The 26,759-nt window shown below is 39.8% G+C and overlaps 1 protein-coding gene across 1 annotated transcript in view; it reads left to right on the top strand.

Moving 5' to 3' along the window:
• Positions 1-26,759, top strand: part of mad1l1 (mitotic arrest deficient 1 like 1) — a 79,992-nt gene that overhangs the window by 38,921 nt on the left and 14,312 nt on the right. Inside the window, exons 16-17 of the mRNA XM_059333664.1 lie at positions 2,651-2,882; positions 12,339-12,532. Coding sequence (XP_059189647.1) covers positions 2,651-2,882; positions 12,339-12,532 — 426 coding nt within the window. The remainder of the gene's footprint in view (positions 1-2,650; positions 2,883-12,338; positions 12,533-26,759) is intronic.

Below are 26,759 nucleotides of genomic sequence, written 5' to 3'. Positions count from 1 at the left end.
TAATCTTACTGTCCCAACAGACACAGATCACATCCCGGATGGATTATTTGAACCACAACAGGACCTTTCACCTTTAGGATATAGGCTCACAGTTTGGTCTTTCTGTTAAGTTTCATTTTAATTCGGTAAAAGTAATTACTAAACCGTTGTTGCGTGTTTACCTGCTAAAATAAATCAGAAGATAACCTTTGTGCACTGTGCTGCTGGATGTATATGTTCTTGTACGTGTACTTTAAGTAAGAAAGGTCAAACTTTATTATAAAATAAGCTAAAGTACTAAAAATAATGCTTTAAAACTTGCATCACAAGAAGCAAAAACAATCTGTGAACAATTTGGTGAGCAAAGAGAAAGGAGACATTTTTTTTAATCCAAAAACTTTTCAGCAGCACTTTAGTATAGAAAATGAAAAAGAAATCCGAGGTTAAAATGCAACACGCTGCGCAGTATTTAAAATGTACAAGTTCTCTTGAGCCATTGTGACTGAAAGCATGAATTGATTTCTTGGAAAATACTTTTTTGCACACACTTCACCTTTCATCTCCTCCCCATTTACTCCCCTGAATCAGAGTCGGCACACTCTCTCTGATGGTTTCCATAAAAGTCTTCCTGGCCTTTTGAATCTCAAAGTCTGTTCAAGCCATGTCCATGTTTTTACCACACACACTTCACAGAAATGCACAAGTACAATGGAGGGTTTCAGTTTTCGTGCTGTTGCCTTGTGCAGCTCACATATTCTCAAGGTTGTTAGTTGTTTTGTGTGAGAACTTCAAATGCTGTTTACTTGATCAAAAAAGTGCAAGGAGAAGGACAGAGAAACACACACTCTCTTAAATAGCAACACCATTTTGGCCCTGTATTGTTTTTCATCCAAACAAGACCTGAATTGACTTCATGATCTGCAGACTTTTATATAAAGTCAAGATACAGTGACAGCAGAAGAAAGACTGACCTTGTGTAGTCATTTATAGCTGATAGAGTTAGATGTGCGAGTCAGCAGAGGCCCCATGAAACGATTTCATCCCAATACTTGAGTCACGATACAATATTATTGCGATTTTAAGCATTTTGCGATATGGTATGGTGTATTGCGATTAGGGTTGTCACGATACTACAATTTTCAACTCGATACCGATACTCAGGAAAATATTCGGTACTCTATACCATTTTCAATACCACAAGGATAAAAACAAAGACCCCAAAATTTAACAGAAATATTTTTATTAACAAGAAAAATGCAACATGTTAAAATTAACAGAACCACAGGTTAAATATTTATAAAAAAACAGTTGTGCAAAAAGAAACTGCAACTATGATAACAAGCTTCAGGTCTGAGGTAGTGCAAAAAATAAATAAATACAATAAACAATAACAATTAGAACAATATTTTCGGCTGTGTGTGTTGCTGTTTGGTTGCAGGTGGACTTTTCTCTGCTTCATTCTGGGACTTCAAGAGAGAAAACAACACTTTTCAGTCACCAACATTTATGTATATATATATATATATATATGTATGTATATATATGTATGTATATATATATATATGTATACTGACAATGTGTCAATTAACATAATATGGGCATACTACGTGCCTTATTTATTTACGTTGTTTAAAATCATTAACGTGACGTCAGCCTTTAATTGCTAGCTGCGGCTAATGGCTAATAATCACACGGACAACATTAATCGATACTTTTGAAAATGAGTATCGTATCCGGATACAATGTTTTAGTCTAGATACCTTTTGGAGTATCGATACTTTTGACAACCCTAATTGCGATACAGTATATTGTGATTTAACTGTTTAACTGCATTTTGTGTCCACAAAATTAAATTCAACCAAGAATTGTTTTGTCAAATAAGAGAAAATTCTCAGTCTTTTTATCTCACTTCAGTCTTTTTATTTCTCCACAATGAGAGTCAAACCCACCCAGTTCAGTTTGACTGAGTACTTTGTTGGTCAAACATGTATGGACGACAACAACTGCAGCATTTGATCAAACTTTCCTCAACTTTCCTCAACCAAGCAGCTTCACTGCTCTGAATTTTTTTGAATGAAACATAAAAAAGCTAAAATTATTATTATTACAGCATTATTTCGACAACTTCCTGACACACATGGTGTCTATAGATTCCTTAGATCTTCTACTTTCATATGATACCAGTATCTCCATTTTATTTTATCAAAGTGAGCCCGCTTAAAACCCCCCCCAAAAAAACACAAAAATACTGACAGCCTGATGGCCGCCGGTACGCTAAGAATTGATACTTGCCGGCCATGAATCAATATTATATTGCCACGCAAAATATTGCGTTAATATGCATTATCAATGTTTTCCTCCAACCTTTAGATAGAAGTCCATTAATTGAGGTTCATCAATCATCATCATCATCATCAATTGGCAACTGCTTTAGTAATTGGTTACTTGTTTAAATTATATTTTCAAACAAAAATGGTACCCATTCTCTCTCATTCCAGCGTAAACCTTTGTTGGTTTTATATTGTTTTTTGATGTGTTAGTTGGACAAACAATACTTTTAAAGACTTTCTGAAACTGTGATGGTCATTTATGACTATGTTCTGACATTTTATAGATGGCTGTACAATAAATGAACATCTGATGTTTGTCTTTATGTCACTTTTTGTTTCAGGGAGATTACGATCCCGTCAAAACCCGGGTTCTCCACTTCAAAATGAACCCTACCTCTGTGGCCAAGCAACAGCGCCAGCAGGATGTTGAGGCTCTTCAGGAGGAAGTGACACATCTCAGGGAACTGGTCCGCTCGTTGCAGGACGGCGGCGCTTCGGTCCATTTGCAGGACGACTCCGGCATGCACGCCTCGGGCCTCGGCCTCAGCCTGCCGCCGTCCAAGGAGGTGCTGGGTAAGGGCCGACACACACGCACATTTACAGACTCCAGGCAGTTTGCAGTAGCCTCATATAAATGAAAGAGGGTTGGGCATTTACTTTTTCATTGCCCATCACAATTTCATGACCATAGATTGAGGATAGAGCTGAGGGTGGGGTCACAGCAAACGTTATAGGGGAAATAAATCTTGACCAAAACAGACTTCATTAATGTAAGATACAGTAAGTACATGCATATAAAAGACGCAACTTGAGCTATAATCAGACAGTTAGTTCTTCTATGTACCAAATAATCCACCAATGAGTAAGATTGGCTGAATTAAACAGTTTTATTTGAATTGTTCATTATGTTTGAACCGTTACTTACCGAGGTTATTAAGCAGGTAAGAAGACTGTCATGGTTAAAATTAAGGAGCCAATGGGATATTTTACTACTTTTCACATTTATGACAAGTCCTGTTCCCTGTTAGACTAATAAAAACTGTTAAATGAGAGAGCTGTTTACCTTTCACCCTCTACTGGCTGCCACCCTTAACCGAAGTAGGAAGGAAACTGCTTCATTGATATTTGAGGCCACTGAGGCCTTTGTCCTCTAAGGTGTGAGTATATGACAGACAGTTAGATAGGGAAAGTGTAGTTATGACAGGGTTAAATATTTAATTGGAGTTCAGGGCAGTTCAGCGCCGGAAGTCTGTTGGCTAATTTGTCTTCCGAGGACCACACGGCTCTGCTCTCCCTCGCTCTCATATCCACTCCTCTCCTGTCTCTCGCTCACCACCTCCTGTCTTTTCTCTCTTTTTTAACTTCCACTCATCTTTTACCTCTTTTACACTTCCTTTCACTCCTCTTTTCATTGTCACCTTTTCTTGTCTTTAATTCAACCTGTCTGCTCCTGACCCAATCTTCTCCAGAAATGATAATTGAGTTTCTAACCGGTGTGCTGAATTCAACCTCTAGCAGATAATACGGACCTAATGTGCGATATCTGTTATCATCAGACCAGGGGTCAAAGCAATAGGAAGTCTGGAAAAGTATCAAAGATAAACTGAATTCATTTCTTGTCCTTGTAATTTTCACAGATCTATATAAAAATGTATGACTTTATATACTCTGTATGGGTAAATGTTGGTTTATACCCTAAAGAACCTCACTGTGGAAATGTTATCTCCAATTTAGAAGTGACAGATCTGAAATAGACCTTTGATAGTAACTGCTTGAAAAAATAACTGCTTAATACACGTGGCAAAAAATTCCCCTATTGTCCTATGAGACATTGTGGGTTTTGAGTCTCGACTTAATAAGAATAGTATCATGCTTTTAGTCTACTAAAACAATTTGTGCAAATAGAAATTGGTAACTGATGATTTATTATTAGCCATATTTTCTCCACAGTTAGTACATCTTTGCTTTTTGTAAATTACTCAGGTGCAGACACATTTAATACACTCATGAAAAGTCAATTTACATTCTTAATTGTGAGTCATCAGAAGATTTTTAATTGCAACCAAAATTATTTAAATATTCAGCCATTCTTGTGTTTAATTGAACAGTGCTACTAGTGACCTTCGAGCTAAGTACGCTCTCTTAATTAATGAGATTTTAAACTACTATGATGGCAAACTTGTAAAAATAAAGGCTAGAGTTACAGTGACAGGGATTCTTCTTTAATTTGGTTAATTATTGCACTAGATTAAAAAACCCATCCATTACACTCATCAAGCATTTTTTTCAAATTAAATTAAACCAGTGAATTGAGCCGATGTTATTTAGTATTATTGCTAGCTTTTACACATGACTGCTTTTTGTGAATTTCATTTTTTATTTATTTTTTGCTGCTTTTGGAAAAAGTCCTGAGGGTTGCTTTGGTGTGGAAAGTCAAAATCTTATCGAACATACTGAGTTTAAACAAGCACTTAACCCGTCCTCCTGCTGCAAGGCTTCTACATAGATTTTATTTCAGCAGCCATTTCTCTCAGTGGTCTAGCCAGGAATTAGACCATAACACTAACATATTAATCTATCCAGTGCTGTAATAGCCCATACTTTTGCTGCAATAACCTATAATCTCTGCGCTGAGGGAAAATATGTTGTTGTTTTTATTTATTTATTATTCCTACGTTTTTAAAGTATGACTTATTTCCCCTAACTAGTCTTCAAAAGTCATATTCTGGTCAGATGTGTGACATTTTTCTCCAACTCCTGCTATTGTTTGTCGGTAAAACAACAAATGATTTGTGTTATACCCATTTTTTGCATTTTTTTCCATGACGAAATTTGGATGCAGTTCAGGTTGGAAAATCACTAGGCAAAAATATATAAATAAGATTTTCCCTCAGCAGCGGAATTTTCTTGACAGCCTTTTAAGAGACAGCCTGCCCAGACCCGTAGAGAGCAATTAAGGGCAAAAGTCAGAAGTCACTAACTTTCTTAAAACTTGACAGTTGGTTAACCCGAATGCTTTGATTTACCATCTAAACACACACACACTGGCACATTTGTGTGTCCACTTGTACACATTGGTCTTCGCACAGGCAATAACATGTTCATTTCCCAGCGTACGTGTCCATTTGTGTGCATGTTGCTGTAAACTTAAGCAGTGTCTACTTCATGCTGTCACTTGAGAATTTACAGCCATTTTCAGGGCAGTTTGATAGCTGTCATATCGTGACAGTTTTGTCACAATGCTGAAGTCTTGAAACAGTATTTATCAGCACTGACTGACACTCAAGAGGAGCCCAGTCACCCAGGAGACAGACAGGCACACAGACACACAGAGACTCTTTAGGTTTATATTTTCTCTAGCCATTTACTTGTTTGATAATGATGGATTCAAATGTAATAGGCTAGGATGTGTGAGGAAGAGTGATGAGTAGAAATACTTATCAATCAAGGCAAGACTGGGCTATAGAAATGCTCCACTGTCACTATTTACTGCTCCTTCAAGAAAACAAGATGTATGTGTTTGTGATGGCACAAGACACAAACATGTGTAACAGGTTGATGTTGGTTTTAACCCATTTAAGCCGGGAAAACATTACCGCATTTCTACCATTAAAACCGGGAGCGATGTTGCGTTATTCTACCATTAAGGCCGGGAAAGCGGATACGTCGTTTTGTAGTATTTGTAGTTTTTTCCACCTATTTTCGGTCTCTTGGACAATGAAATGCATCAGAATACATGTGGGAGTGTCGCAATGCAACATGGGACTTTTCCAGAACTTTGTAATCATGGCGGAAGACGACTATAGCGGAGGAGCTCAGAAGTAAGTGACGGAAGCGACCATGATGAAAACAGTACCGGCGATTTTATTGCTGATCCGGACTTTGAACTCTGAACCAATCGACCGGGATTTATGGATGAGGAATATGTTTTAGACGACATATTTTCACTGAAGAACAGACAGATTTGTGGCCATCTGGAGATATTAATAATATATTAATAATAATAATAACTAGGACTGCGCGCAGTACTGAACGGGCCCTCGCAGTACACGCGTGTCGGGGCATGCTGCCGTCGGGGTTTGTGCGTTACAGGGGCCAGTCTATACCACCCCTATGAATTTCATTGCCTTAAGTCTTATGGTCTGGGCACAGTGGCACTTATTAAATTAAACTGCCGCCAGAGCGCCACCTAGGGGCCGATCAATAAAATCTTCAAGGGTTATCCTCAGGAGGGCTTTGACAATAAGTATACCAAGTTTGGTGTTAATCCGACGAACCGATGTGGAGATATAAAATACTTCAATTTAAAGAGCGCCACCTAGTGGTCATCGCCCAAAATTTTGCATCGAGCCTAAGGGGCTCATGGGGAAGCAGCAACCTGAGTTTCATGTCATTCAGACACACCAATGTGGAGATATGCAACACTTTGTGTTTTGTGTTGAAAAGAGCGCCACCTGCAGGAAGTTGTTATTTAATAACTTGAGTATTATTTGAGTAATCAAAATTCTTTTAATAACTTTTTGTCATGAGGGTCCATAGATGCAGTGTGCAAAGTTTGGTGCAAAACAATGAAATTGCCTAGGAGGAGTTCGAAAAAGTAGGTTTGCGACATTTCGCGAATTTGCGGAAAAAAACTCCAGGCGAAAATGGGAGTGGCTTATATCACGAGATTCAGCACAACTCAGTGAACGCGTGGATATGAGTTTTTTGAATGTGCGATAAAGTATGTGGGAGTTATTAGCCAAAACGCACTTTCCTTTATTATAGCGCCACCTAGTGGTGGAAATTCAGGATGACAATAGATTATAAAATTTTTCACCATGTGTGACTTATATTTAAAGTTTCATGAGTTTTGGGGTATGTTCAGGCAGTGAAATATGCGATCATTTTGGACAAAGAATAAAAATAATAATAAACTAGGACTGCAAGCAGTACTGAACGGGCCCTCGCAGAGTGGAGCCGTCGGAGGAGGGCACGTCGGGGTAGGGCACGTCGGGGGAGTCCCTATGCGTCCCAAATGGCGTGTCTCCTACCACTGTGCTCGGGGTAGGTGTAAAACATAATACTTGCTGTAGCCAGCAGGGGGCGCTATGACTGGGTGTCAATATTGACACGTGGGTGTGTCCAGGGCTGGCCCCTAATCATGTGTGTGAAATTTGGGACAGATTGGACAATGTATGGTCAAGTTATACAGTCTGGTGTTAGATGGCGAGACGCCATATTTGGCCGCCATGCCACGCCCACATAGTGTGATCGTCGGTAAAGATTTATACAACTTTTGATCCCAAAGGCCTTGTGATGGTACTGACCAAGTTTGAAGTCAATTGGATAAAATCTGTAGGAGGAGTTCGTTAAAGTATGCAGCGTGGAAATGGGTAAAAATTATGAATTGTGTGATATTCGAACCAAGATGGCGGACTTCCTGTTGGGTTTGAGATATGGGTCCAAGAGGCTTTTTGGTGTGTCTTCACATGATTCATGTGTGTACCAAATTTCGTGTCTCTACGTGAAGCCTACTGCGAGGGCTAAGTAGAAAACATGTGACTTCCTGTAGCCAGCAGGGGACGCTATGACTGTGTGTTAATATTGACACATGGGTGTGTTCCGGGCTGGACCCTAATCACGTGTGTGAAATTTGGGACAGATTGGACAATGTATGGTCAAGTTATACAGTCTCGTGTGTTACGGCGAGACGGCATATTTTGCCGCCATGCCACGCCCACATAGTGTGACCGTCGGTAAAGCTTTATACAACTATTGATCCCAAAGGCCTTGTGATGCTACTGACCAAGTTTGAAGTCAATGGGATGAAATCTGTTGGAGGAGTTATGTAAAGTATGCAAGGTGGTCATGTGATGAAAGGGGGCGTGATATAGCATAAGGGGCGGGGCTTTATGAAATATTGTTGTGTGGAAGTGTTAAGGGCTGGACTCTGATGAAGCATGAGAAGTTTGGACCCGATGGGACAAAGTATGTGGAAGTTATAACGATCTCGTGTTTTATGGCGAGACGCCATATTTTGCCGCCGTGCCACGCCCACATAGTGTGAGCGGCGGTAAAGCTTTATACAACTTTTGATCCCAAAGGCCTTGTGATGGTACTGACCAAGTTTGAAGTCAATTGGATAAAATCTGTAGGAGGAGTTCGTTAAAGTATGCGACCTGGAAATGGCCAAAAACGATGACAAGTGCGATATTCAATCCAAGATGGCCGTCTTCCTGTACGTTTTCGAGTATGGGTTCTTGAGGCTTTTTGGTGTGTCTTCCCATGATACACGTATGTACCAAATTTCGTGTGTCTACGTGAAAAAAACCTATATTGTGAGGATGTTTTGAAAATTTCAAGGGGGCGCTACTGAGTCATTTTGCAAGGTCCATTCCCGCGAATACCAGAATACGTAAATTTCAAATCTGATTTATGTATATTCCAAATTTGGTGACTTTTTGAATATGATAAAGCCCCCAAAAAGGCAATTCATTTGGGAGAAGAATAATAATAAAAAACGGATCAATTACAATAGGGTCCTTGCACCGTTAGTGCTCGGTCCCTAATAATCATTCGAAATACAATAGGGACCTCGCAGGTCGTTGCCTGCTCGGGCCCTAATAATAATACTAATTGATAGTGATGATGATATAAGAAATCATGACTGTTTATGTCTTATATTACTTTATGCGTCGTTGAGTACCCTGAAAAGTGCAATATAGATCAAATGTATTATTATTATTTTTTTTTATTTTTTTTATTACAGTAGGCTAATGAGAACTATGTCTATTTCTTCCAATGGTCATATCATGTTTGCATCTTGCTGATGGGCATGTATTAGTATTATGCATAGGATTTTTATTCAGTCAAATGTAACATTTGCTGAGTTTGTTGATTTTTAAAAAAAACTTTATTGAAGGTTTGTACGGTGGCCCTGAAGTGCAAAACACACCAGCAATTCACACAACACGCCAGCAATTCACACAACACACCAGCAATTCACACAGCACGGCAGCAATTCACACAACACACCAGCAATTCACACAGCACGCCAGCATTTCACCACAACGCGCCAGCATTTCACCACAGCATGCCAGCATTTCACCACAGCACACCAGCAATTAATCAAACCGGAAAGGGTAGGTACATATTGGACACTGATCCTCCTCCTGATTGGTTCCTGCCGTCATTCACTTCTCCATAGTAAAACCAGTCGCCCATGTAGTGCGCCCGTATTGTGATATTTATGGTAAATTCATTGAGCCGGTCCAGAGCGAGCTGACATGAAGGATAAACACTTTACTGTCATTCTTTTTCACTTTGCAGTATACAACTCTTACCTGCAGAGAGGAGATGAAGTGTTAACTTTACATGGACACTCCACGTGATATAATCAAATTGCGTCGCGCCGAAAATGTATTTGTTGTGTAATAAAATGCGCTTGGATAATTACTGTACAGTAAATATCAAAGGGCATTTTATTCTGATATTCCACAGAGACACGTTCTGTGAGTTTGTGAGTGAGAAGACCCGAGGTCCTCCGGTATTAGACTGGAATTATTGATTGGAAACAGATTATTTTTTAATGTAATGTAATATTTACTGGGCTACACGGTGGTGTAGTGGTTAGCACTCTTGCCTCACAGCAAGAGGGTCGCCAGTTCAGCGGCTCCTGCTCAGTGTGGACCCCGCTTCTCCCCCAACGTCAGCTGGGATCCAGCCCCCCGCGGCCCGAGTCCGGATAAGCGGAGAGGCTGAATGAATGAATATACAAGGGCATTGTATTGTGAATTTCGCCGACACAACAAATACATTTTGGCGCGACGCAATTTGATTATATCACGTGGAGTGTTCATGTAAAGTTAACACTTCATCTCCTCTCTGCAGGTAAGAGTTTTATACTGCAAAGTGAAAAAGAATGACAGTAAAGTGTTTATTGTTCATGTCAGCTCGCTCTGGACCGGCTCAATGAATTTACCATAAATATAACAATACGGGCGCACTACATGGGCGACTGGTTTTACTATGGAGAAGTGAATGACGGCAGGAACCAATCAGGAGGAGGATCAGTGTCCAATATGTACCTACCCTTTCCGGTTTGATGAATTGCTGGTGTGCTGTGATGAATTGCTGGTGTGCTGTGGTGAATTGCTGGCGTGCTGTGTGAAATGCTGGCGTGCTGTGTGAAATGCTGGCGTGCTGTGTGAATTGCTGGCGTGCTGTGGTGAAATGCTGGCGTGCTGTGGTGAAATGCTGGCGTGCTGTGTGAATTGCTGGCGTGCTGTGTGAATTGCTGGCGTGCTGTGTGAATTGCTGGTGTGTTGTGTGAATTGCTGGCGTGTTGTGTGAATTGCTGGCGTGTTGTGTGAATTGCTGGTGTGTTTTGCACTTCAGGGCCACCATAGGTTTGGACAAATAAACTCAACGGGTATAAGCTCTCAAATGCTTTTTGAATTTCATTTCTATCTGCTACAGTGGCTGAAAAATCTTCTGTTGAATTTCCAGAAAAACTTCAGGTTTTAGGGGGTTCTTTCAAAATTGCCCAGAGGTTTTCCAGGCATTTTTTCCAGGCGTTTTGGGCCTAAATGGGCTAAGAAGGTTAACCCTTTGGAGTCTTAAAAAACACTTTAAAAAGTTATTATTTCATATGACCTGATAATTATCAATTTACTGAGTCAACACTTAGAACCCAAAAGTCATACAAAAAACCCAATCTTCTCTGCACAATTTTAAATGCCGCACATGTGAACACATCTAGTTCTACAGTTTTATACTACATATATTTGACCTTATCTCAGTTTTTTTTCCGGCCAATCATGATGGAGTTTGAAGCAGGACGGGAAGGGAAATTGACAGCAGGACTCAATATTGCTTCGTTTTTACGTCATCATAGCATGAAGAAGTAATGCATCAGCGATTTTGGCGACTCCAGAGGGCTGCATTTAATGCTTGTTAAAGTAGATGCACATTAGAGCATCTGAAATGCTTTTAACAGTGAAGACATTAATCAACACAATCTAAGCTTTGCAGAGGGGTTAAATAAGCGTTTATTCTGCCTCAGTCGAAGAGTGTTTATCATTCAGATGTTTTTGTTTAACTGTGACAGAAATGAAAAACAGACCTTTTGTTTGATGTAAATAGCAGGAGCAGACAGACAACAAAACTCACTGCTATTTAATTAAAGTAATTTGTCCACTTTTCATCATTGGCGTACCTTTAGAAAAGAAAAGAGCACACTTCAACTAAAGATGACTGGATTCACATAAAAAAGCTTTCAACCTGAGCTCATTTTTTGGCTGAAATCAGAAATAACAATCAAATAGTTGAGGATTGATGACGGCCAATGGAGAATGTGCTTTACCGTGTGGATGAAGGTTATCCCCAGCTGCCTGACGTTTCAGTAGTAAATACACAAACCTATTGAGAATGATTCCATTAACATCATGGAAACAAATGTCTGCTTGTTCTCCTCACTCCTTTCCCCATTTCTAATGTTACATTATATTCATACTTAATCTCACACACTCACACGCATGTGTTTCACTTAAACCCGCAGTAATAACATTTAAAATGATTTCTTCCATAAAGACTCATTTTTGCTCAAACTAATTTCTCCGCCTTTTCAAATCAAGTCTTCAAATTAAAGTAATTATCGCAAATTGATTTTCAACAAATTAAAGTCGAGCCCCCGTCATCCTCCTCCTCCTTTCCACGGATCTCTCTGCTCGCAGCTCGAAGACACAGCTGACTACTTTAGTCACCACTACACCCTGTGCATTATAGTGTTTTGTTAGACCCTAAGTGAGCAGATGGAGTGCCTCAGGGAGTGTGTTTTTGATATGGAGCCGTCCATCTATGCTGCATTAGCTAAGTGAGCTGAGTGTATACTTGCGGAGCTCGGTGGTGAAGAGGTTTTGCATGTGTTGAAGAACCTGTAACCGGTAATGTCTGAGTTGCTAATGTACTTATAAAGAGCAATGTTACTATAATATAGTGTTATAATATCTGGCCGATGTGTTCTACCGACTTTTGTGTGTGTTGCAGATCTACGTAAACAGATGGAGAGCTCAGAGCTCAGGAACCAGCGGCTGAAGGAGGTGTTTCAGAGGAAAATCCAAGAGTTCCGCACAGTCTGCTACGTCCTGACCGGCTACCAGATCGACATCACCACTGAGAACCAGTACAGGCTCACCTCGGTCTATGCAGAGCACATGGACGACTCCCTGCTCTTCAAAAAGGTACACACACTTACATTTAGGGCTGGGTGTGTGAACACATATCACACACTGTTTTTGAATACTTTACAGTTGGGTATCAATTAAAAATATCCAATACTAATATCCCTAATGATACCAATACCTGTAGAGTACTTAATTTGGCACCTTTTATTTCCTGCTTTATTTTATACCCGTCACTGTGAATGGAAGCACTTAGTTGCATAAAATGCCACCACTACTCCTCCCCACTCAAACTGTTACAAATGTATTAGACATTGAGCTTCTACCTCAGTGGTGGGGTGAAGTTTAGTTTGTTGTATTTGACAGACTGTGGGTGAGGTTGCTGTGGTAGCTTGTAGTGGTTTGTTGTGAGCAAAACCATAAGGATCCAAATCAGTTATCGTTTGGAGAAGTTTCGGCCCTACTCGATACTGGGTTACTTCCATCGATTTCTTTAAGGCAAGCATGTCCAAACTATTCCAGAAAGGGCTATGTTCCAACCAATCAAGAACTCACATGATTTGGCTCATCAGCTGTTTGAACCCTGAGATCAGTAGATTAAATGACTCGTGTCTGTTGTGCTTCTGCTTGGTTGGAAGGAAAACCTGTGGCCACATGGCCTTTTCTGGAACAATTTGGACATGCCTGCTTTAAAAAGAGTGTATGGAGCCATAGTCAGGAGTACCGGCAAGGAAGCTAAGTAACGTACTGCTGTGGACGAGGGCAGCAGCTAAACATATTGTAACCACAGAATAAAAGGCCCACCTATAAAATATCAATATTAGTTAAAGTGGCTAATAAGATAAGTAAATAAGATATTCATACCTGTGTTATAATAGGCTAACAGTTCGATAATTTTTTGATTTGTAAAGCACTTTTCATAAAGAAATCTCAAAGTGCTACAGAAACAAAAAAACAAAAGACTAAGAGAAAACTCAGACACATTAAAATCAGCAGTAGATAAAAAAGACACAGGTAATAAAGTACATTATAAAGAGATTAAGGTGCAGAGACAATAATAAAACATCTAGGGACAACCTTCCCTCTGCTTCTTTTCTTATATGCTAAGTGTAGAACATTCTCACTGCTTTTTATCATGCTGTGATGCAGCCCTTTTTTTTCTGATGGGAAGGAAGCCGTTATATCAATCTATGCTTTCTTCATAGCCACCAGACTCCTTTGACAAATACATACACTTATGGAGTCTCCCGCTGCCTCGATTGGTCAGTTTTTGTTATTGTGTGACTTGTGTGTTTCAAAGGGACAGTTCAGAGTCACTACTGTACATTATTCGCTTACCCTTCTGAGCTGTATCTCAAATGAATCTTCATGTTCACCGTTTTCAGATGATGTCCACCACATCTACGTGGCCTTTATTGTTAACCTGCTGTCTCCCCCTAAACATCCACTGCCCACAACCCCCAATTCTTGATAGAAAGGACTACGAGGTTAAATACTGACTAAAGCCTGATTTCCATCGGGCGCGTTACAGCCGCGGAATGGCATCGCCGCAGTCACCGTTGCAAATAGCTTATGCTCTAATCAATGATAGCATTTGCACCGGGCGCGCTGCGGAACGTTACAGCAACGTCTCAGCAGCGCCTCTACGCGAGCGTTAGGTAGGACTTCTATTTTCTCCGCGAGCCGCTGCTAAACCGCGTAAATCTCAACAGAGGAGATCGCACCAGACAGGAAGTCAGACTCAGAATCAACGTAAAACACTCACGTCCCCTTTCAAAATAAAACACAATACGCAGTTCATGCAGCCTAAAACTACTTCACATCAACATTATGTTATGACCGGGGCACCACATCAGCAATCAATCAATCAATCAATCAATCAAAGGGTCTCAGAGGATCGGCGACACGGACGACAAGAGACAGATTGTTGAAGTGGAACATCATACAATCATTTACGACATAACACATTGTTTTTATAAGGATAGATGGTCAGATCAACAGATCTTTTACGTCAGAGAAGTAAAGTAAGCTGTTGGTTGTTGTTGTTTACTTTATACACACAGTATATAACTAGACTGTATAAATAAGAGTTTATCACAGGATCTTGCGGTCTCCCGTATGGTCAGGATTATTGCATGTTCTCGTTATCTCGCATGTGTACGGCTGGCTCGCTATGCTGCCGTGCCGCGGCTGTAACGCGCCCAATGTGAATTGACGCTGGGCAGAAGACGGAGCAAAACCGCGGTGGAGCCGCTGTAACGCGCCCGGTGGAAATCCCCAGTAAGGATACTACCCCACTTCAAAAACTATCTCTTTAATGTTAATGTAATGTGACATTATATCTTAATGATATAACGGTGCTTTCAAAGACACCGTATTAACACACAACAAAGAGATGAAACGCTTAAGCTCAAAGTGTGTTAAGAAGTAATCCAACCTTCAACACATACGGCCATAAACAAAACCCCAGTGTCACATAATGATATCAATGTTAAGCTGCAGATACATTTAGTTACATGTGGCTATGAGCCACTGGCAGTGTGTATTTCAGCAAGCATATGCATGGTGATCATTAACGTAGAAGTGTGAAGTTAAAAGGGAGACACTGTCAACATCAAAATTCCTACAGGCTGTAACATCTGTGTGAGCGCTGATATCGGTCTCTGAGGGACCTTTCTCAAATGCTTCAGGAAGTGCAAATTTGACCTTGCAAGGTGTTTTTTTCCTCCCTTTTTTTTTTTTTTACTGAATCCCCCATATCCACGTTTATGCACCATTAGGCCACGTTATAGCTTTGTGCCCGACTCAGCCGTGCAGGGAGAGGAGCGCCACGCCGACAGGGACCCACCTCCGCTGTGTGTGTGTGTGTGTGTGTGTGTGTGTGTATGTGTGTGTGTGTGTGTGTGTGTGTGTGTGTGTGTGTGTGTGTGTGTGTGTGTACCTCATGAGTGGAGGAATGATGGTGTGTGTGAGGGAGAGAGTGATGACTGGGCAATGTCACAGAACCGGGCTGCATTAATCGATCACAACTCCCCATACGCTCATTGAGTGGGCTAAATAAAAACTCTGTGCGTGTCTCTGTCCCTTAGCTGTTGAGCAAATCCTTTCTTTAAGTAGCTTTACAGTGAAAACATCCTGTTGTGCTCCCTTCGCTCCTACCTCTTTGTCCCCGTCCTTCCTCTCTATCCTATCCCGCTACACTTTTTCCACCCTTGATCTCTGCTGTTGTTTATCTCTCCCCCTCTCTCTGTTGCTCTGTGATCTGAGTGTGTAGCAGCAGCTAATCACCGTGTTGTTGTTGTGTTGTGTGATGATAGGGGGGGCCTCTAGCTAGAACAAGAAACCGTGGAGAATCCATACCGGCGAGGTAGATGGCAACTTTATTATCTTGGCAGGGTGATTATGGTGGTCAAGTGCTAGACGAGTGCGACTGGTTATTACTGCCTTGCTCAAGGACTCACTAGGATGCTGCTAGTAGAGAAGAGATTAACATGCGAATAAGACATGCGGATTTTGAATGTGCATGTGGGCGTGCATGTATTTATTTATTTTTCTTGCTGGTGTGTCCAATCTGCTCCGTCGAACCCACCTGCGACCCTGCCAGAAGAGATAATTCACTGTCAATATTTATTAACCTCAGACTGCGTCCATAAAACACACAGACACACACGCACACACACGCACACGCACACACACACACACACACACACACACACACACACGCACGCGTCGTAATGCCCTTATAGTATGTACTGTCACACTCAGATGCACACATACTCACTCCAATCTCAACACTCTCTGTCACAACACACTTCACCACACACCACCTCCCACCCCCCTCTATCTGTTGGGTGCACATGCATACAGATGTACAAAGACACACACACACATACACATAACAGCTGCTAACACGTCCTGTGTTAGTATTCAGGGTGTTCTCCTCTGTCTGAGTGTGTATGACACACACGCCTGGTGGCCTATGGGAGCAGGGAGGCCTGTACTACTAATGGAATACGACACTCACACCACGCACATGCACACACATACAAACTAACAACCAGACTTAAAGTAACACACACACACACACACACACACACACACAAAGTACACATGAATAACAATATACATAACATGCAGAACATGCTCTTTTTGCTGTTATGCGAGTGTAATCTGGGTTATGAGAATATAAAGTGCACTAATTGTAGGATGAGGCAGGAGTAAGTGGAGAGCAAATGGGGGATTTTGGACAGAAAGCATAGAAGTCTTTACAAATAGGATTCTAATGTTATTCACCTCAGCAACAGGGTTGCCAGATAATCCTGCTAATATCCCCCTCTAGCAGAGGCACCCAAATCCCCCTCCTATGGTGTAAGCTGTTTAACCTGCAACTGTCACGTTCTCTCTCTCCCCCCTCCCTCTCTCTTTTCTCATGCATTCATTATGCCGCACTCTCATCCAAATGATTTCTTCACCCTGTATTCACGTTTACTTTCAGCCCTTTATCATGTTCTAAGTGAAATTGGCGAATGAGATGCTTTTCTGTCGCCTATTCTCATTCAGCTCTGTGTGAGTCTCAGCAGGGATGGTATCGAGACACACTGATGGTAGTGATTTTAACTGCAAGAAAGCTTTTGTCTCTTCAATCTTTGTCACTAACTTTTCTCAGGGATTGTAATTTATACTACTTTTCCACCATTTAATCTGTAAAAAGTGTCAAATGCTAATTTAGGGTTTTTTGGGGGAAAAGACTACTGAAACAATACTTAAGTGATCATAACTTAAGTAAACTTATGTTTAGGATTGAGAGGGAAAAAAAATCAAAGTAGGACTAAAACTGTCTTTGTTTTTGATTAATCTGCTGGTTATTTTCTCCACAAATAAATGGTCACGTCATCTATAAAATGTCAATAAACTTCAGAAAATGCTTCTCACTATTTTGTTAAGTCAAAGGTCATTAAATACATTGAAAGGAAAATCCAAGGTTTGTCCAACATTCAGTCCACAATCCCATGATGTTCAGTTTACAATTGAGTAAAAAACAGCTGATTTTCACTTCCAACAAGCTGCAACTGGAGCCATTGATAAAGAATAGAAAGCGCCTGGTTTGATATATTTAAAATGTACTTGCTTTATTTTAGGTGGAAGTGGTACCGCTTTTATTTTGGTAGTCTATAAGCAATGCAAAACCATGCCAAAGCGAGAAAGCAGAGAATCGCAGACCGTCCAAGGACGCAGACCTGCCGTATGCTACTGTACCATTTGTATTTAGTCATTTAGCAGACGCTTTTATCCAAAGCGATTTACAGAAAAGGGAAACAATCAAGGTATAGTGCAATAAGAGCCATTAGTTCAGCAATAAGTGCTAGTGAGGATTCTTTAAGGAGTAGAGTTGTGGTGTGGTGCCAGGAGAGAAGATGCTCTCTGTAGAGCTTTTTAAAGGTAGAGAGGCACGCCCCTGTTCTGGTAGGAACTGGTAGTGCGTTCAACCAACAGGGAACAAGAAATGCAAGGATTTTGGATTGCCTTGGACGAATGGGTGGCAGAGCCAGGCGCCGTTCAATGGAAGATCATTACTCAGGTTAAACCCAGCGTCCAGGCTGGCTGCATACAAGTTATACAGCTAACGTCGCTGCTTCCGCTCGCGCTTCTCCTCTGAAAGTAGTCTCAGCCGCGGGGAGTGTGATGGAGGTGATGGACGGGCTGCAGGGTGCACTAGCTCACTAATCATTGTGTTATTTATGTTCTGATAATACATCTCAGTTCCTATAAGTGTATGAAATTGCGATAAATCCTAATATTGAATCACTGTACTTATCTTGATGGTATCAAATCAAGTGAAAATTATACATACATAACTTACAAAACATCATTAACATTCCCCAAAAAGTTAACAACCACACAAATATAACTGATATTCAAGCATTAATTTAAATACCCTTGTAAATAATTCCTGAATTACTGTTCCCTTCAGTTGTACTTTGAGATGAGTGCCAACATAAAACACTATAGACTGACATGCTGCATGTTTGCATGTTTTATATGCATTTTAACATAATGATACTGTAAGTTTATTGACTGTTAGTCTGGTTCTAAGATGTTTTTTTTAATTTCATCATTACACTGACTTTATTTTCTGCTTTATCCACAACATTTCTGATAAAATGTTTTGAATTATACATGCTTTTGTAGACTTCAAAGTGAAAGAGTCTAATTATGTCGGCACTTTCACGCAGTTGTTCTACTGAATCAAGGCAGAAGTTAGATTGTGTTTTGAGTGGTGGGAGATCAAAGTTGTGGGTGTCAAAGTCAACTGTAACTGTGTGGTTTGTTTACAGTTTTGCAAACAAGAAGCAGTACGGTGCAAAAGCTACTTAGTCACAGCTAGTTTATGTGGATAAATGCTGTTTGTCAATTAATAATGGATTAATGCAATGTTATGTTAAAATGGCTGTGATCACAGAATTATTTAGACGGGGAAAGTGTGCAGAAAATGCTTGTGTGTGTTAGGCTAACATGAGCATGTGTGTAATTTATATTTTTAGCTCACCCCTAGGTGAGAGGGCTGATTAGCATCAGTGATTAGGTATTTATGAGGCTCTGCTAATCAGCGAGATAAACACCTTAGCTGTGTGAGTGAGTGAGTTATTTGAACATTTTTTCTTCTAAAAGTTTCAGGAAGAGGGAGGTATGACTGGCCGTTTAGGCCATAATTCATGTCTTCTCTCTCACATTCACGATGTTACCTCTCACATTTACTTTTTTAGCTCTCACATACAAAAAAAAGAGGTATTTTTTGATTGTGAGAGGGAAGATATGAATTATTGCCTATACGGCCCCTCAAAGGGAGGCCCTGTTTGCATTTTACAACATTAACATTTATCCATTTAAAGATTCATGTAAACACAAAGTCCAAAACGTCAGATTAACGTCACAGGACAGAGATTTCGTTTGCAGTTTTTAATGCACACACAGTGATAAGATTGCTGCAGACCCACAGAATAATTTTTCTTTTAATTTCCTCTAAGATATTAGAAGAATAGTACTGTATTTTCATCATGCTGTCATCTTCCTCGCAGACAGGTCATATGAAGCAGTGCAATTGTCAGATAAAGACCCTTAAATTGAGAAAGTTCAGTTGAACAACTTCAGTTGAGTCATAATCGTTTAAAAAACAACAGAGACACATTGTAGACAAACAAGTTTTACAAGTTGTGTGTCTCTGTAAGTAATCTCCCAAAGCAGACCCACCGCTGCTCTTACACACCTCTGCTATTGATTAGCTCATTAACAAATAAACAAACATGCACACAGAGCTGTGCTCTCAACAGCAATGACTAAAAACTTCTAGATGCTCTCTATCGACCCACTGACTTCTCTCTCTTCTCCTTTTTTCTGCCTTTCTTTCCTTCCGTCCCTTGCCCTATCTCACTCTTCCTTCACTTCCTTGACACTCCCTCACCTGTCTTCCCGTCCTAATGAAAGGAGAAGATAGAATCTCAGGGCCAGCTCATTAAAACATACTCCCAATTAACTGTCAACCTTCTCACCAGAGAGAGATGGAGGCAAAGAAACAAATGTATGGAGGAATGGTAGAGGGTAGGTGATGTGCAGAGGGAGTGAAACGTTTAAAAATGGCACTGGTTTAAAGAAGTGTCTTTTGAAAAAGCAAAAATAATTTGTGTCTGTGTGTGAGAGTGGGTGAAGGAAGAGGACAGTTCATAAAGTACAGTTTATGAACACTGTCGAGTCTTAATGACCTGTCTCTGTTTTATCAGCCACTTGGGAATGATTAACGCCACACAAATGTGTGTTTGCCTCTGAGTGCGTATGCGTGTGTAAGACAGATTGTAAGCCATCACTGCTTCAATGGTTCAGTCGTTTGTCTGTTATAGCTTAATTTTAAAATAACTTTGAAGCACAGCTCGACTGTCAGAGTTGCTGCAGGCTACAGGGCCAATAAGACTTGAGCCATGGGAGCGGTCAGGAGCTGCGGCACTGTGGCACAGCTGGGCCAAAAAAAGGTTTATTGTGTCAGTCTTTGTCACACAGTGATAAGCCTGTTATCTCTGCCGCTCTCATTTTCTGACCAATCAGATTTAATGCCACCAGAGTGTTGGAGGGTTATTTGTAGCAGGCACTGTGGCAGCTACTTAAAATGATAAGGGCCGATAAAGGTGTTGTGTTTTCTTTTATTACCAATTTTTTTTATTGATTAGAGAGTGAAGGGGAATGAGTGAGCTCCTTTTAAAGCAGACAGCAGTTACAGCACATTCAGTGCTCACAACAACACTATTGACAGGTTGCAAAAAATATATAATAAAGTCTAAATGCAGCTGAGTTTTAAAAAGCAGCACACAGATCCATCCTTTTTATGAGTCTAACATTAATCTAACATGTTGCGTGTCCTATCTCATGTAACTCTTATGTAACTATATTATTGACAAAAAAATGTACTGCCTTAACCACACAAATGCACGTTTTTATCCAAACAGACGCAACAAGGGTTTTCATGATACCAGTTATTTAGTAATCCAGACCAGTAAATTCCAAGATACTCGATACTAGAGGTGTGAATCAGCAGAGGCCCCACGATACGATTTTTTCAGGATACGGATTTAAGAATTTTGCGATATGGTGCGTATTGTGATACAATATATTGCGATTTAACTGTTTAACTACATTTTGTGTCCACAAAAATAAATTAAAATAAGAATAGTTTTGTGAAATACCAGAAAATTCTCAGTCTATTCATCTCACCTCAGTCTTTTTATTTCTCCACAATGAGAGTCAAACCCACAGACTGACCAACAAAGTATTCAGTCAAACAGAACTCAAATGATATCAAACATGTATGGACGACAACAACTGTAGCATTTTATAAAACTTCCTCAACTTGAAGCTTCACTACTCTGAATTTTTTTGAATGAAACATAAAAAAAGCCTAAATTTGCAGCGTTATTTCGACAACTTCACAACACGATATCCTGACGGACATGGTGCCTATAGATGCCTTAGATCTTCTAGTTTCTAGTGTGATACCAGTATATCCATAAAAGTAAGTCTGCTACAGCCTCTGGAAAAAAATGAAAAGGCAAAAATACTGACGGCCGTTGGAACGCTAAATATCAATATTGATATATATAATATCGGCACGCAAAATATTGCGATTCTATACTGTATCAATTTTTTTTCCCCACCTCTACTCGATACCCATTTGTTGCCACGGTAAAAACAAGCCAACGTTCAATCCCGTTTCATTCTTCCTGACTGTATGAAACACTAAGATAACAAGAACCTTCGTTACATTAGTTTTTTTCTCATTTTGCAGTCAGTTCCTTCTTTTTTTCTCCTTTTTCCTTCACCTGCTTCAGAGCAGAGAGAAAGATGCAGTGATGACTCGGCTTCCTGCCCTCGAATGCTGTCTTTCAACAATGTTAGGCTGGACAAACGTGCATTCAGGCTGAAATTTAACCGTCTTATTCTGACAGCAATTACAGTAGAGATGCACTGATACTGACATCGGATATCCGGCTTATACTGTCAAACAGGTAGATCAGGAATCTTGACAATGGGGTTGAGTAGTAGTCTGTGGCCTAGAGGTTAGGAATCAGGCTTGTAATCGGATGGGTCACTGGTTCGGATACAGAGATGTGCTGCCCACTGCTCCTAAGCATGTTGTGTTCACTGGTGTGTCAAAAAAAGGACTGTTAAATGCAGAGTTTCAATTTCCCCATTGTGAGACTAATAAGGGAATCTCAATTTTCATCTTATTATGTTCAATTAATTTTTCTTTATATGCTATGGACCTTATATACTGGTTTGTATTTCTTGTTTAAGTTTTGTTACTGCATTTAAAAAGCTTTTTCACAATCCAGTAAATTTATATCTGTGTATTAATTTATTATGCTTTGTTTTACAAAGTTAGGAACAATATTTTAGTCAAGCCAGATGTCACCTTCCACATAAAATATTGATACCAGTCACTTCCACACGGTAGTCGTGGAAACTGGTACTATCACATTGACAATAATATAATAACATAATGAGCACCTGTCATATCCAAATAACTACACGATGAACACACTGGCTGTCAAACACACATTAAGTTTAAATTAAAGATATCGGACAGTCAACTTTTTTATATTTCGTGCTATTAACACGCACAAAAAACAACTTTTTTTAATACATAATGAATTTGCATTTTATTTATGCATACAAACCTTTAGGAGAGTTTGTTGAAAAAGAAAACATTTCTTATCCTTTGAAATTAAACTTTGCATGATCCCCTGTGTGATGCTTGGCCTGTGGGCTGACAAATATTCCTCTAAAATCCCTCCATCACTGGATGAATGGGGAGACTTGCAGTGCCACTTCAATGAACAGCTCTCTCTGAATCTTATTTAACATATTCCGCTTATTGCTGGCTTTATTTACCATATTTAGGCTTTCCTCAGGCTTCATCCATGAATACTGTTCCCACTGTACTCTGGGAAGATAATTCAGTTCTTGCTGTAACACTGTAGTATATCTATTTTTAGCAAAATCTGATCAAACAAGGCCATGATGCAGACTAAAGACCTATGCAGTAATTGGAAAAAGCCACTGTTGGTGGATCGTGTTTATATGTATCTTTATGATAAATCTTTCCAAAAACAATCTTGGATTAGCGCTGAAATAGCAGTAAGATCAATCATGCCTTTCATTCCTATCACATGTTGTTCTTAGTCCTCTTGTCAGTTCATTGTGTGCACATGCACGATCTCTTCATGCATGTGAGACAACATTGAGAGCACTAAAAATGAAACTAAAAAGGATAGATGAGTGGGTGTTTTAAATATTTTGGGAAGAGAAAGAAGGCTTGCTGGGACTCAATTCCACTTTGCTCACTGACTGAAACAAAACACTCACTGATGTATCGCTGATAGCTATGAAGATAAACATGAGCAAAGCACTAATAAACAGTAAACACAAAGGCTGATGGGAATACAAGAGTGAATAAATTAACTCTGTTTTTTTGTGGATATGACTTTATGTATTTAAACCTTCAGAGAGAAATCTTGGAGTTAAAATCCCAAAGAAAGAACAGAATGTTGACTCTGATTTCTCCTGACAGTTTCCTGTCCTGCTCGCCCTCAGGGTGCGTGTGCGTGCGTGCGTGTGCGTGCGTGCGTGTGCGTGCGTGCGTGCTTGTTGGCGTCACTGGCTCCTCTGGTCGATGTGTGGAACATATGTCTGCTGTCTCCATGGTAACGTGATACACCAGAGCTGCACATAAGTACTCGGCAGCTCTGTCACACTGTGCTTCACACATTAATGTCAGTCACATGATTTTATCGGCACTTTAAGTTTAGAATTGGGAAAGAAAGTAAGATGCAATATTCGAAATTTGCGTCGTTTAATACATGCTTGTAATCACTCATGTGTACTGAGGATTGAATAGATGCTATTGATGAATATTTTCTCAAGGGGAACATCAAAGACTGTTTATATGAGTACTACTGCGTATGTGAAAAGAGCTGTATAAAGGCTTTTGTGCTCCACAGGGAGTTGCGTGTAGTTTGATAACTGAAGACTATAGTTAAAAATCTGGGGGTGCAGCGTTAGCAGACCTCTGCAGCTCACTCCTCAGCTCTGCTTGAGGCTCCCGCCTGGAGGCTACATTGACCAATACTACTACTACTACTAACATAGCAAACACAAAATGGTTGGTGGTCAGTTGCAATGCGGGTAATGTTAGTTGGCAGGTTCTGAAGAATCCTTGGAATAAAAAAGACAACATCTCTGGTTCAGCTGCAGTGATTTTAACAATTTTAAGCCAGAGGCTCATATTCTTTTTTCAGTCTAGGACCCCTTAAAATAAAGAGAATATAAAGAGTAACATGCATGTTACTTGAAGGAAATTTAATCTAGCCTATTTTTTAGAGCCTAACCAATATGGGATTTTTGAGACAGATGCTGATACTGATTTTAGATGGGAAGACTCATCAATAACTGATATGATGGCCGATTATAGTCATTTTTATGTGCTGGACTGACAATAGACATTTTTTATGTGGATTGTGCACCGATTTTTCACTACTCTGCAAATCTCACTAAAACATTTTTAGATATTATTATACATTTTAAAAACAATGTATTATATTGTCAGACGATTCTATAAATAATAACTGAGAAAATAAAGAAGAAATAGGAATAAAATGAATGTCGTAATAAACATCATTACAGTTCAGTGTCAGTTAACTGCTGACTATATAAAAAAAAAAAGAATTAAAAAAGTTTATAAAGTCAAATAAAAGCTTATACCATTTCTAAATCACACCAAGCAACATTTTCTGCATCATATATTGTCAAAAAATGTTTCATAACAGCACATATCGGACACCATATACAGCAATACCAGTAGCAATACCTTCGATAGGCCAATATCAGCTGATAATCAGTCAACTGATACAGGCTATAATAATACTGGTCTACATGGATTGCAGGCTGTTTAAAAGTGATTAAAATAAAGACATCATTGTACCTTGTGGGTGTTTTTATATTTCACAATAAAATACATTAATAAATCAAATCAACGTGTATCCATGGTCCTGTAGTTGAAACAATCCAGCTAATGAATGCCTTACCTGCTGATGTAACATATGCTTACCTGCATAACTAACTGAATTATCACTTGGCAGACCTCATTTTGCACGTCTCTGTGACACATTGTGTCCGTGCCCCATGTATTTTGGCCGATAAACCAAATCTGGTATAGTAACAGTATTTTTTTTTTCTGTAAAATTCACTAACTTGCTGAACAAATGGCCAAACAAGGTCTTGCCAGTCCATCACTGTGTGTGTAAGGCAAAGATATGCATGCATTAGCTTATCCATTTTAACAAGCTGCAGTACATGCCTGCCCAAAACTCTGTAACAGTAAATATGCAAACAAACAGTGTTATTGCAAATTTGGCCTTATTTAGAAAAACTCACCTGTTGCAGAGCTTCTCAAAATTCCAGCAGCTAAATCTTATTTACCAGTCCAGTTTGTTTTTGTTTTGAGTGAAATACATACTGCATATCATGTTTTCTATTGAGTTCTGGCTGAACATCACACTGCATAGAAATGCCCCCTTTTCCTTCCTCAGTTGGAAATTGTTGCTTGGAATTTTAATGGAGAGAAATCCAGACCTTTGCATGGATTTCTTCTGTAAAAGGCCAGGCTTTGTTTACTTCACAGAGGTCAGCACACCGTCATTGTCTCGACTCTTACCAGCTGATTAATGACCTGTCAATCATACATTAAAGGTGGCGGCCACAGTTTAAAACCAACACAGAAGCAATTAACAGTTATTGATGGCATTTGGGAGCTTATGCCACCACCATAATGAACAAGTATTAAGTCTTAAATGCACACATTTCTGAGGTTCCTCTAGCTTTAGGTTAATGCTTAAGAATGGCAAAGATTTTAAAAGTAAACAAAAATGTTCCTTGAACATCCAGAGACATCTTAATGTGTTTTCTAATATTGACAACTGTTACTAATACCATGTTTTATGTATTTTTACTCAGGAGAATCATGTTGATCAGTTGTTTAGGAACTCACAAAATAGTTTTCTGTTAGATGTATGTAGTCATTAGTTATTTATCCCTTCAGACACATGAACAGCACTTTAAAAACAGTAAACAAAAAGCTGATTAGAATATAAATATGGATAGAATGGCTGCTGCTTTAATTATTTTTGGTGGGAGCTCTCCTCTAGCCTGTCTCTCTGTCGCTCCCTGACATCCGCCTCCCGACTGCAGAAAAATGCCAAAATCTGCATTTAAATTGAAAGCTATTCATCTGCATATTTCTGATTATTCAATTAATATGCCTTCTGTTTTTTTGTTTTTTTTTCACTCCCACCAATCAGCTGCCATGCCATGCAGTGGAAATGTTGTTGATGATGCTGCAGTTATGCAGACAGCGTTGTGAAAACTGTATGTGTTTGGCGTTGTGGAGCAAAAAGCTGGGGGAAGGTGGGATCTGAGAAGAGGCAAAGGTGTAAATGAGACTTAGAATGACATATTTCTGAATCTCCGTGCATCTCTGCCTCAGCACTGAGATGAACTGGAGATAGATCTATGCAGCAGAGGGAGGAGAGAACAAGACATAGAGTGAAACTGGGAAGAAAAGTCCCCTCATTAGCGGTGGAGAGCGAAGACAGAGGTCAACTGATCTGTGAACTGCATGTCACCACCTCAATATAGACCCATCTGTCTCATCCACACATGCACACACAGTCTGAGGCCTCTATTTTAA

The sequence above is a fragment of the Centropristis striata genome, chromosome 1, assembly GCF_030273125.1.
Source record: "Centropristis striata isolate RG_2023a ecotype Rhode Island chromosome 1, C.striata_1.0, whole genome shotgun sequence".
Taxonomy (NCBI): domain Eukaryota; kingdom Metazoa; phylum Chordata; class Actinopteri; order Perciformes; family Serranidae; genus Centropristis; species Centropristis striata.
Note: the sequence above shows the minus strand (reverse complement) of the source record. Positions and strands in the feature narration are given on the sequence as shown.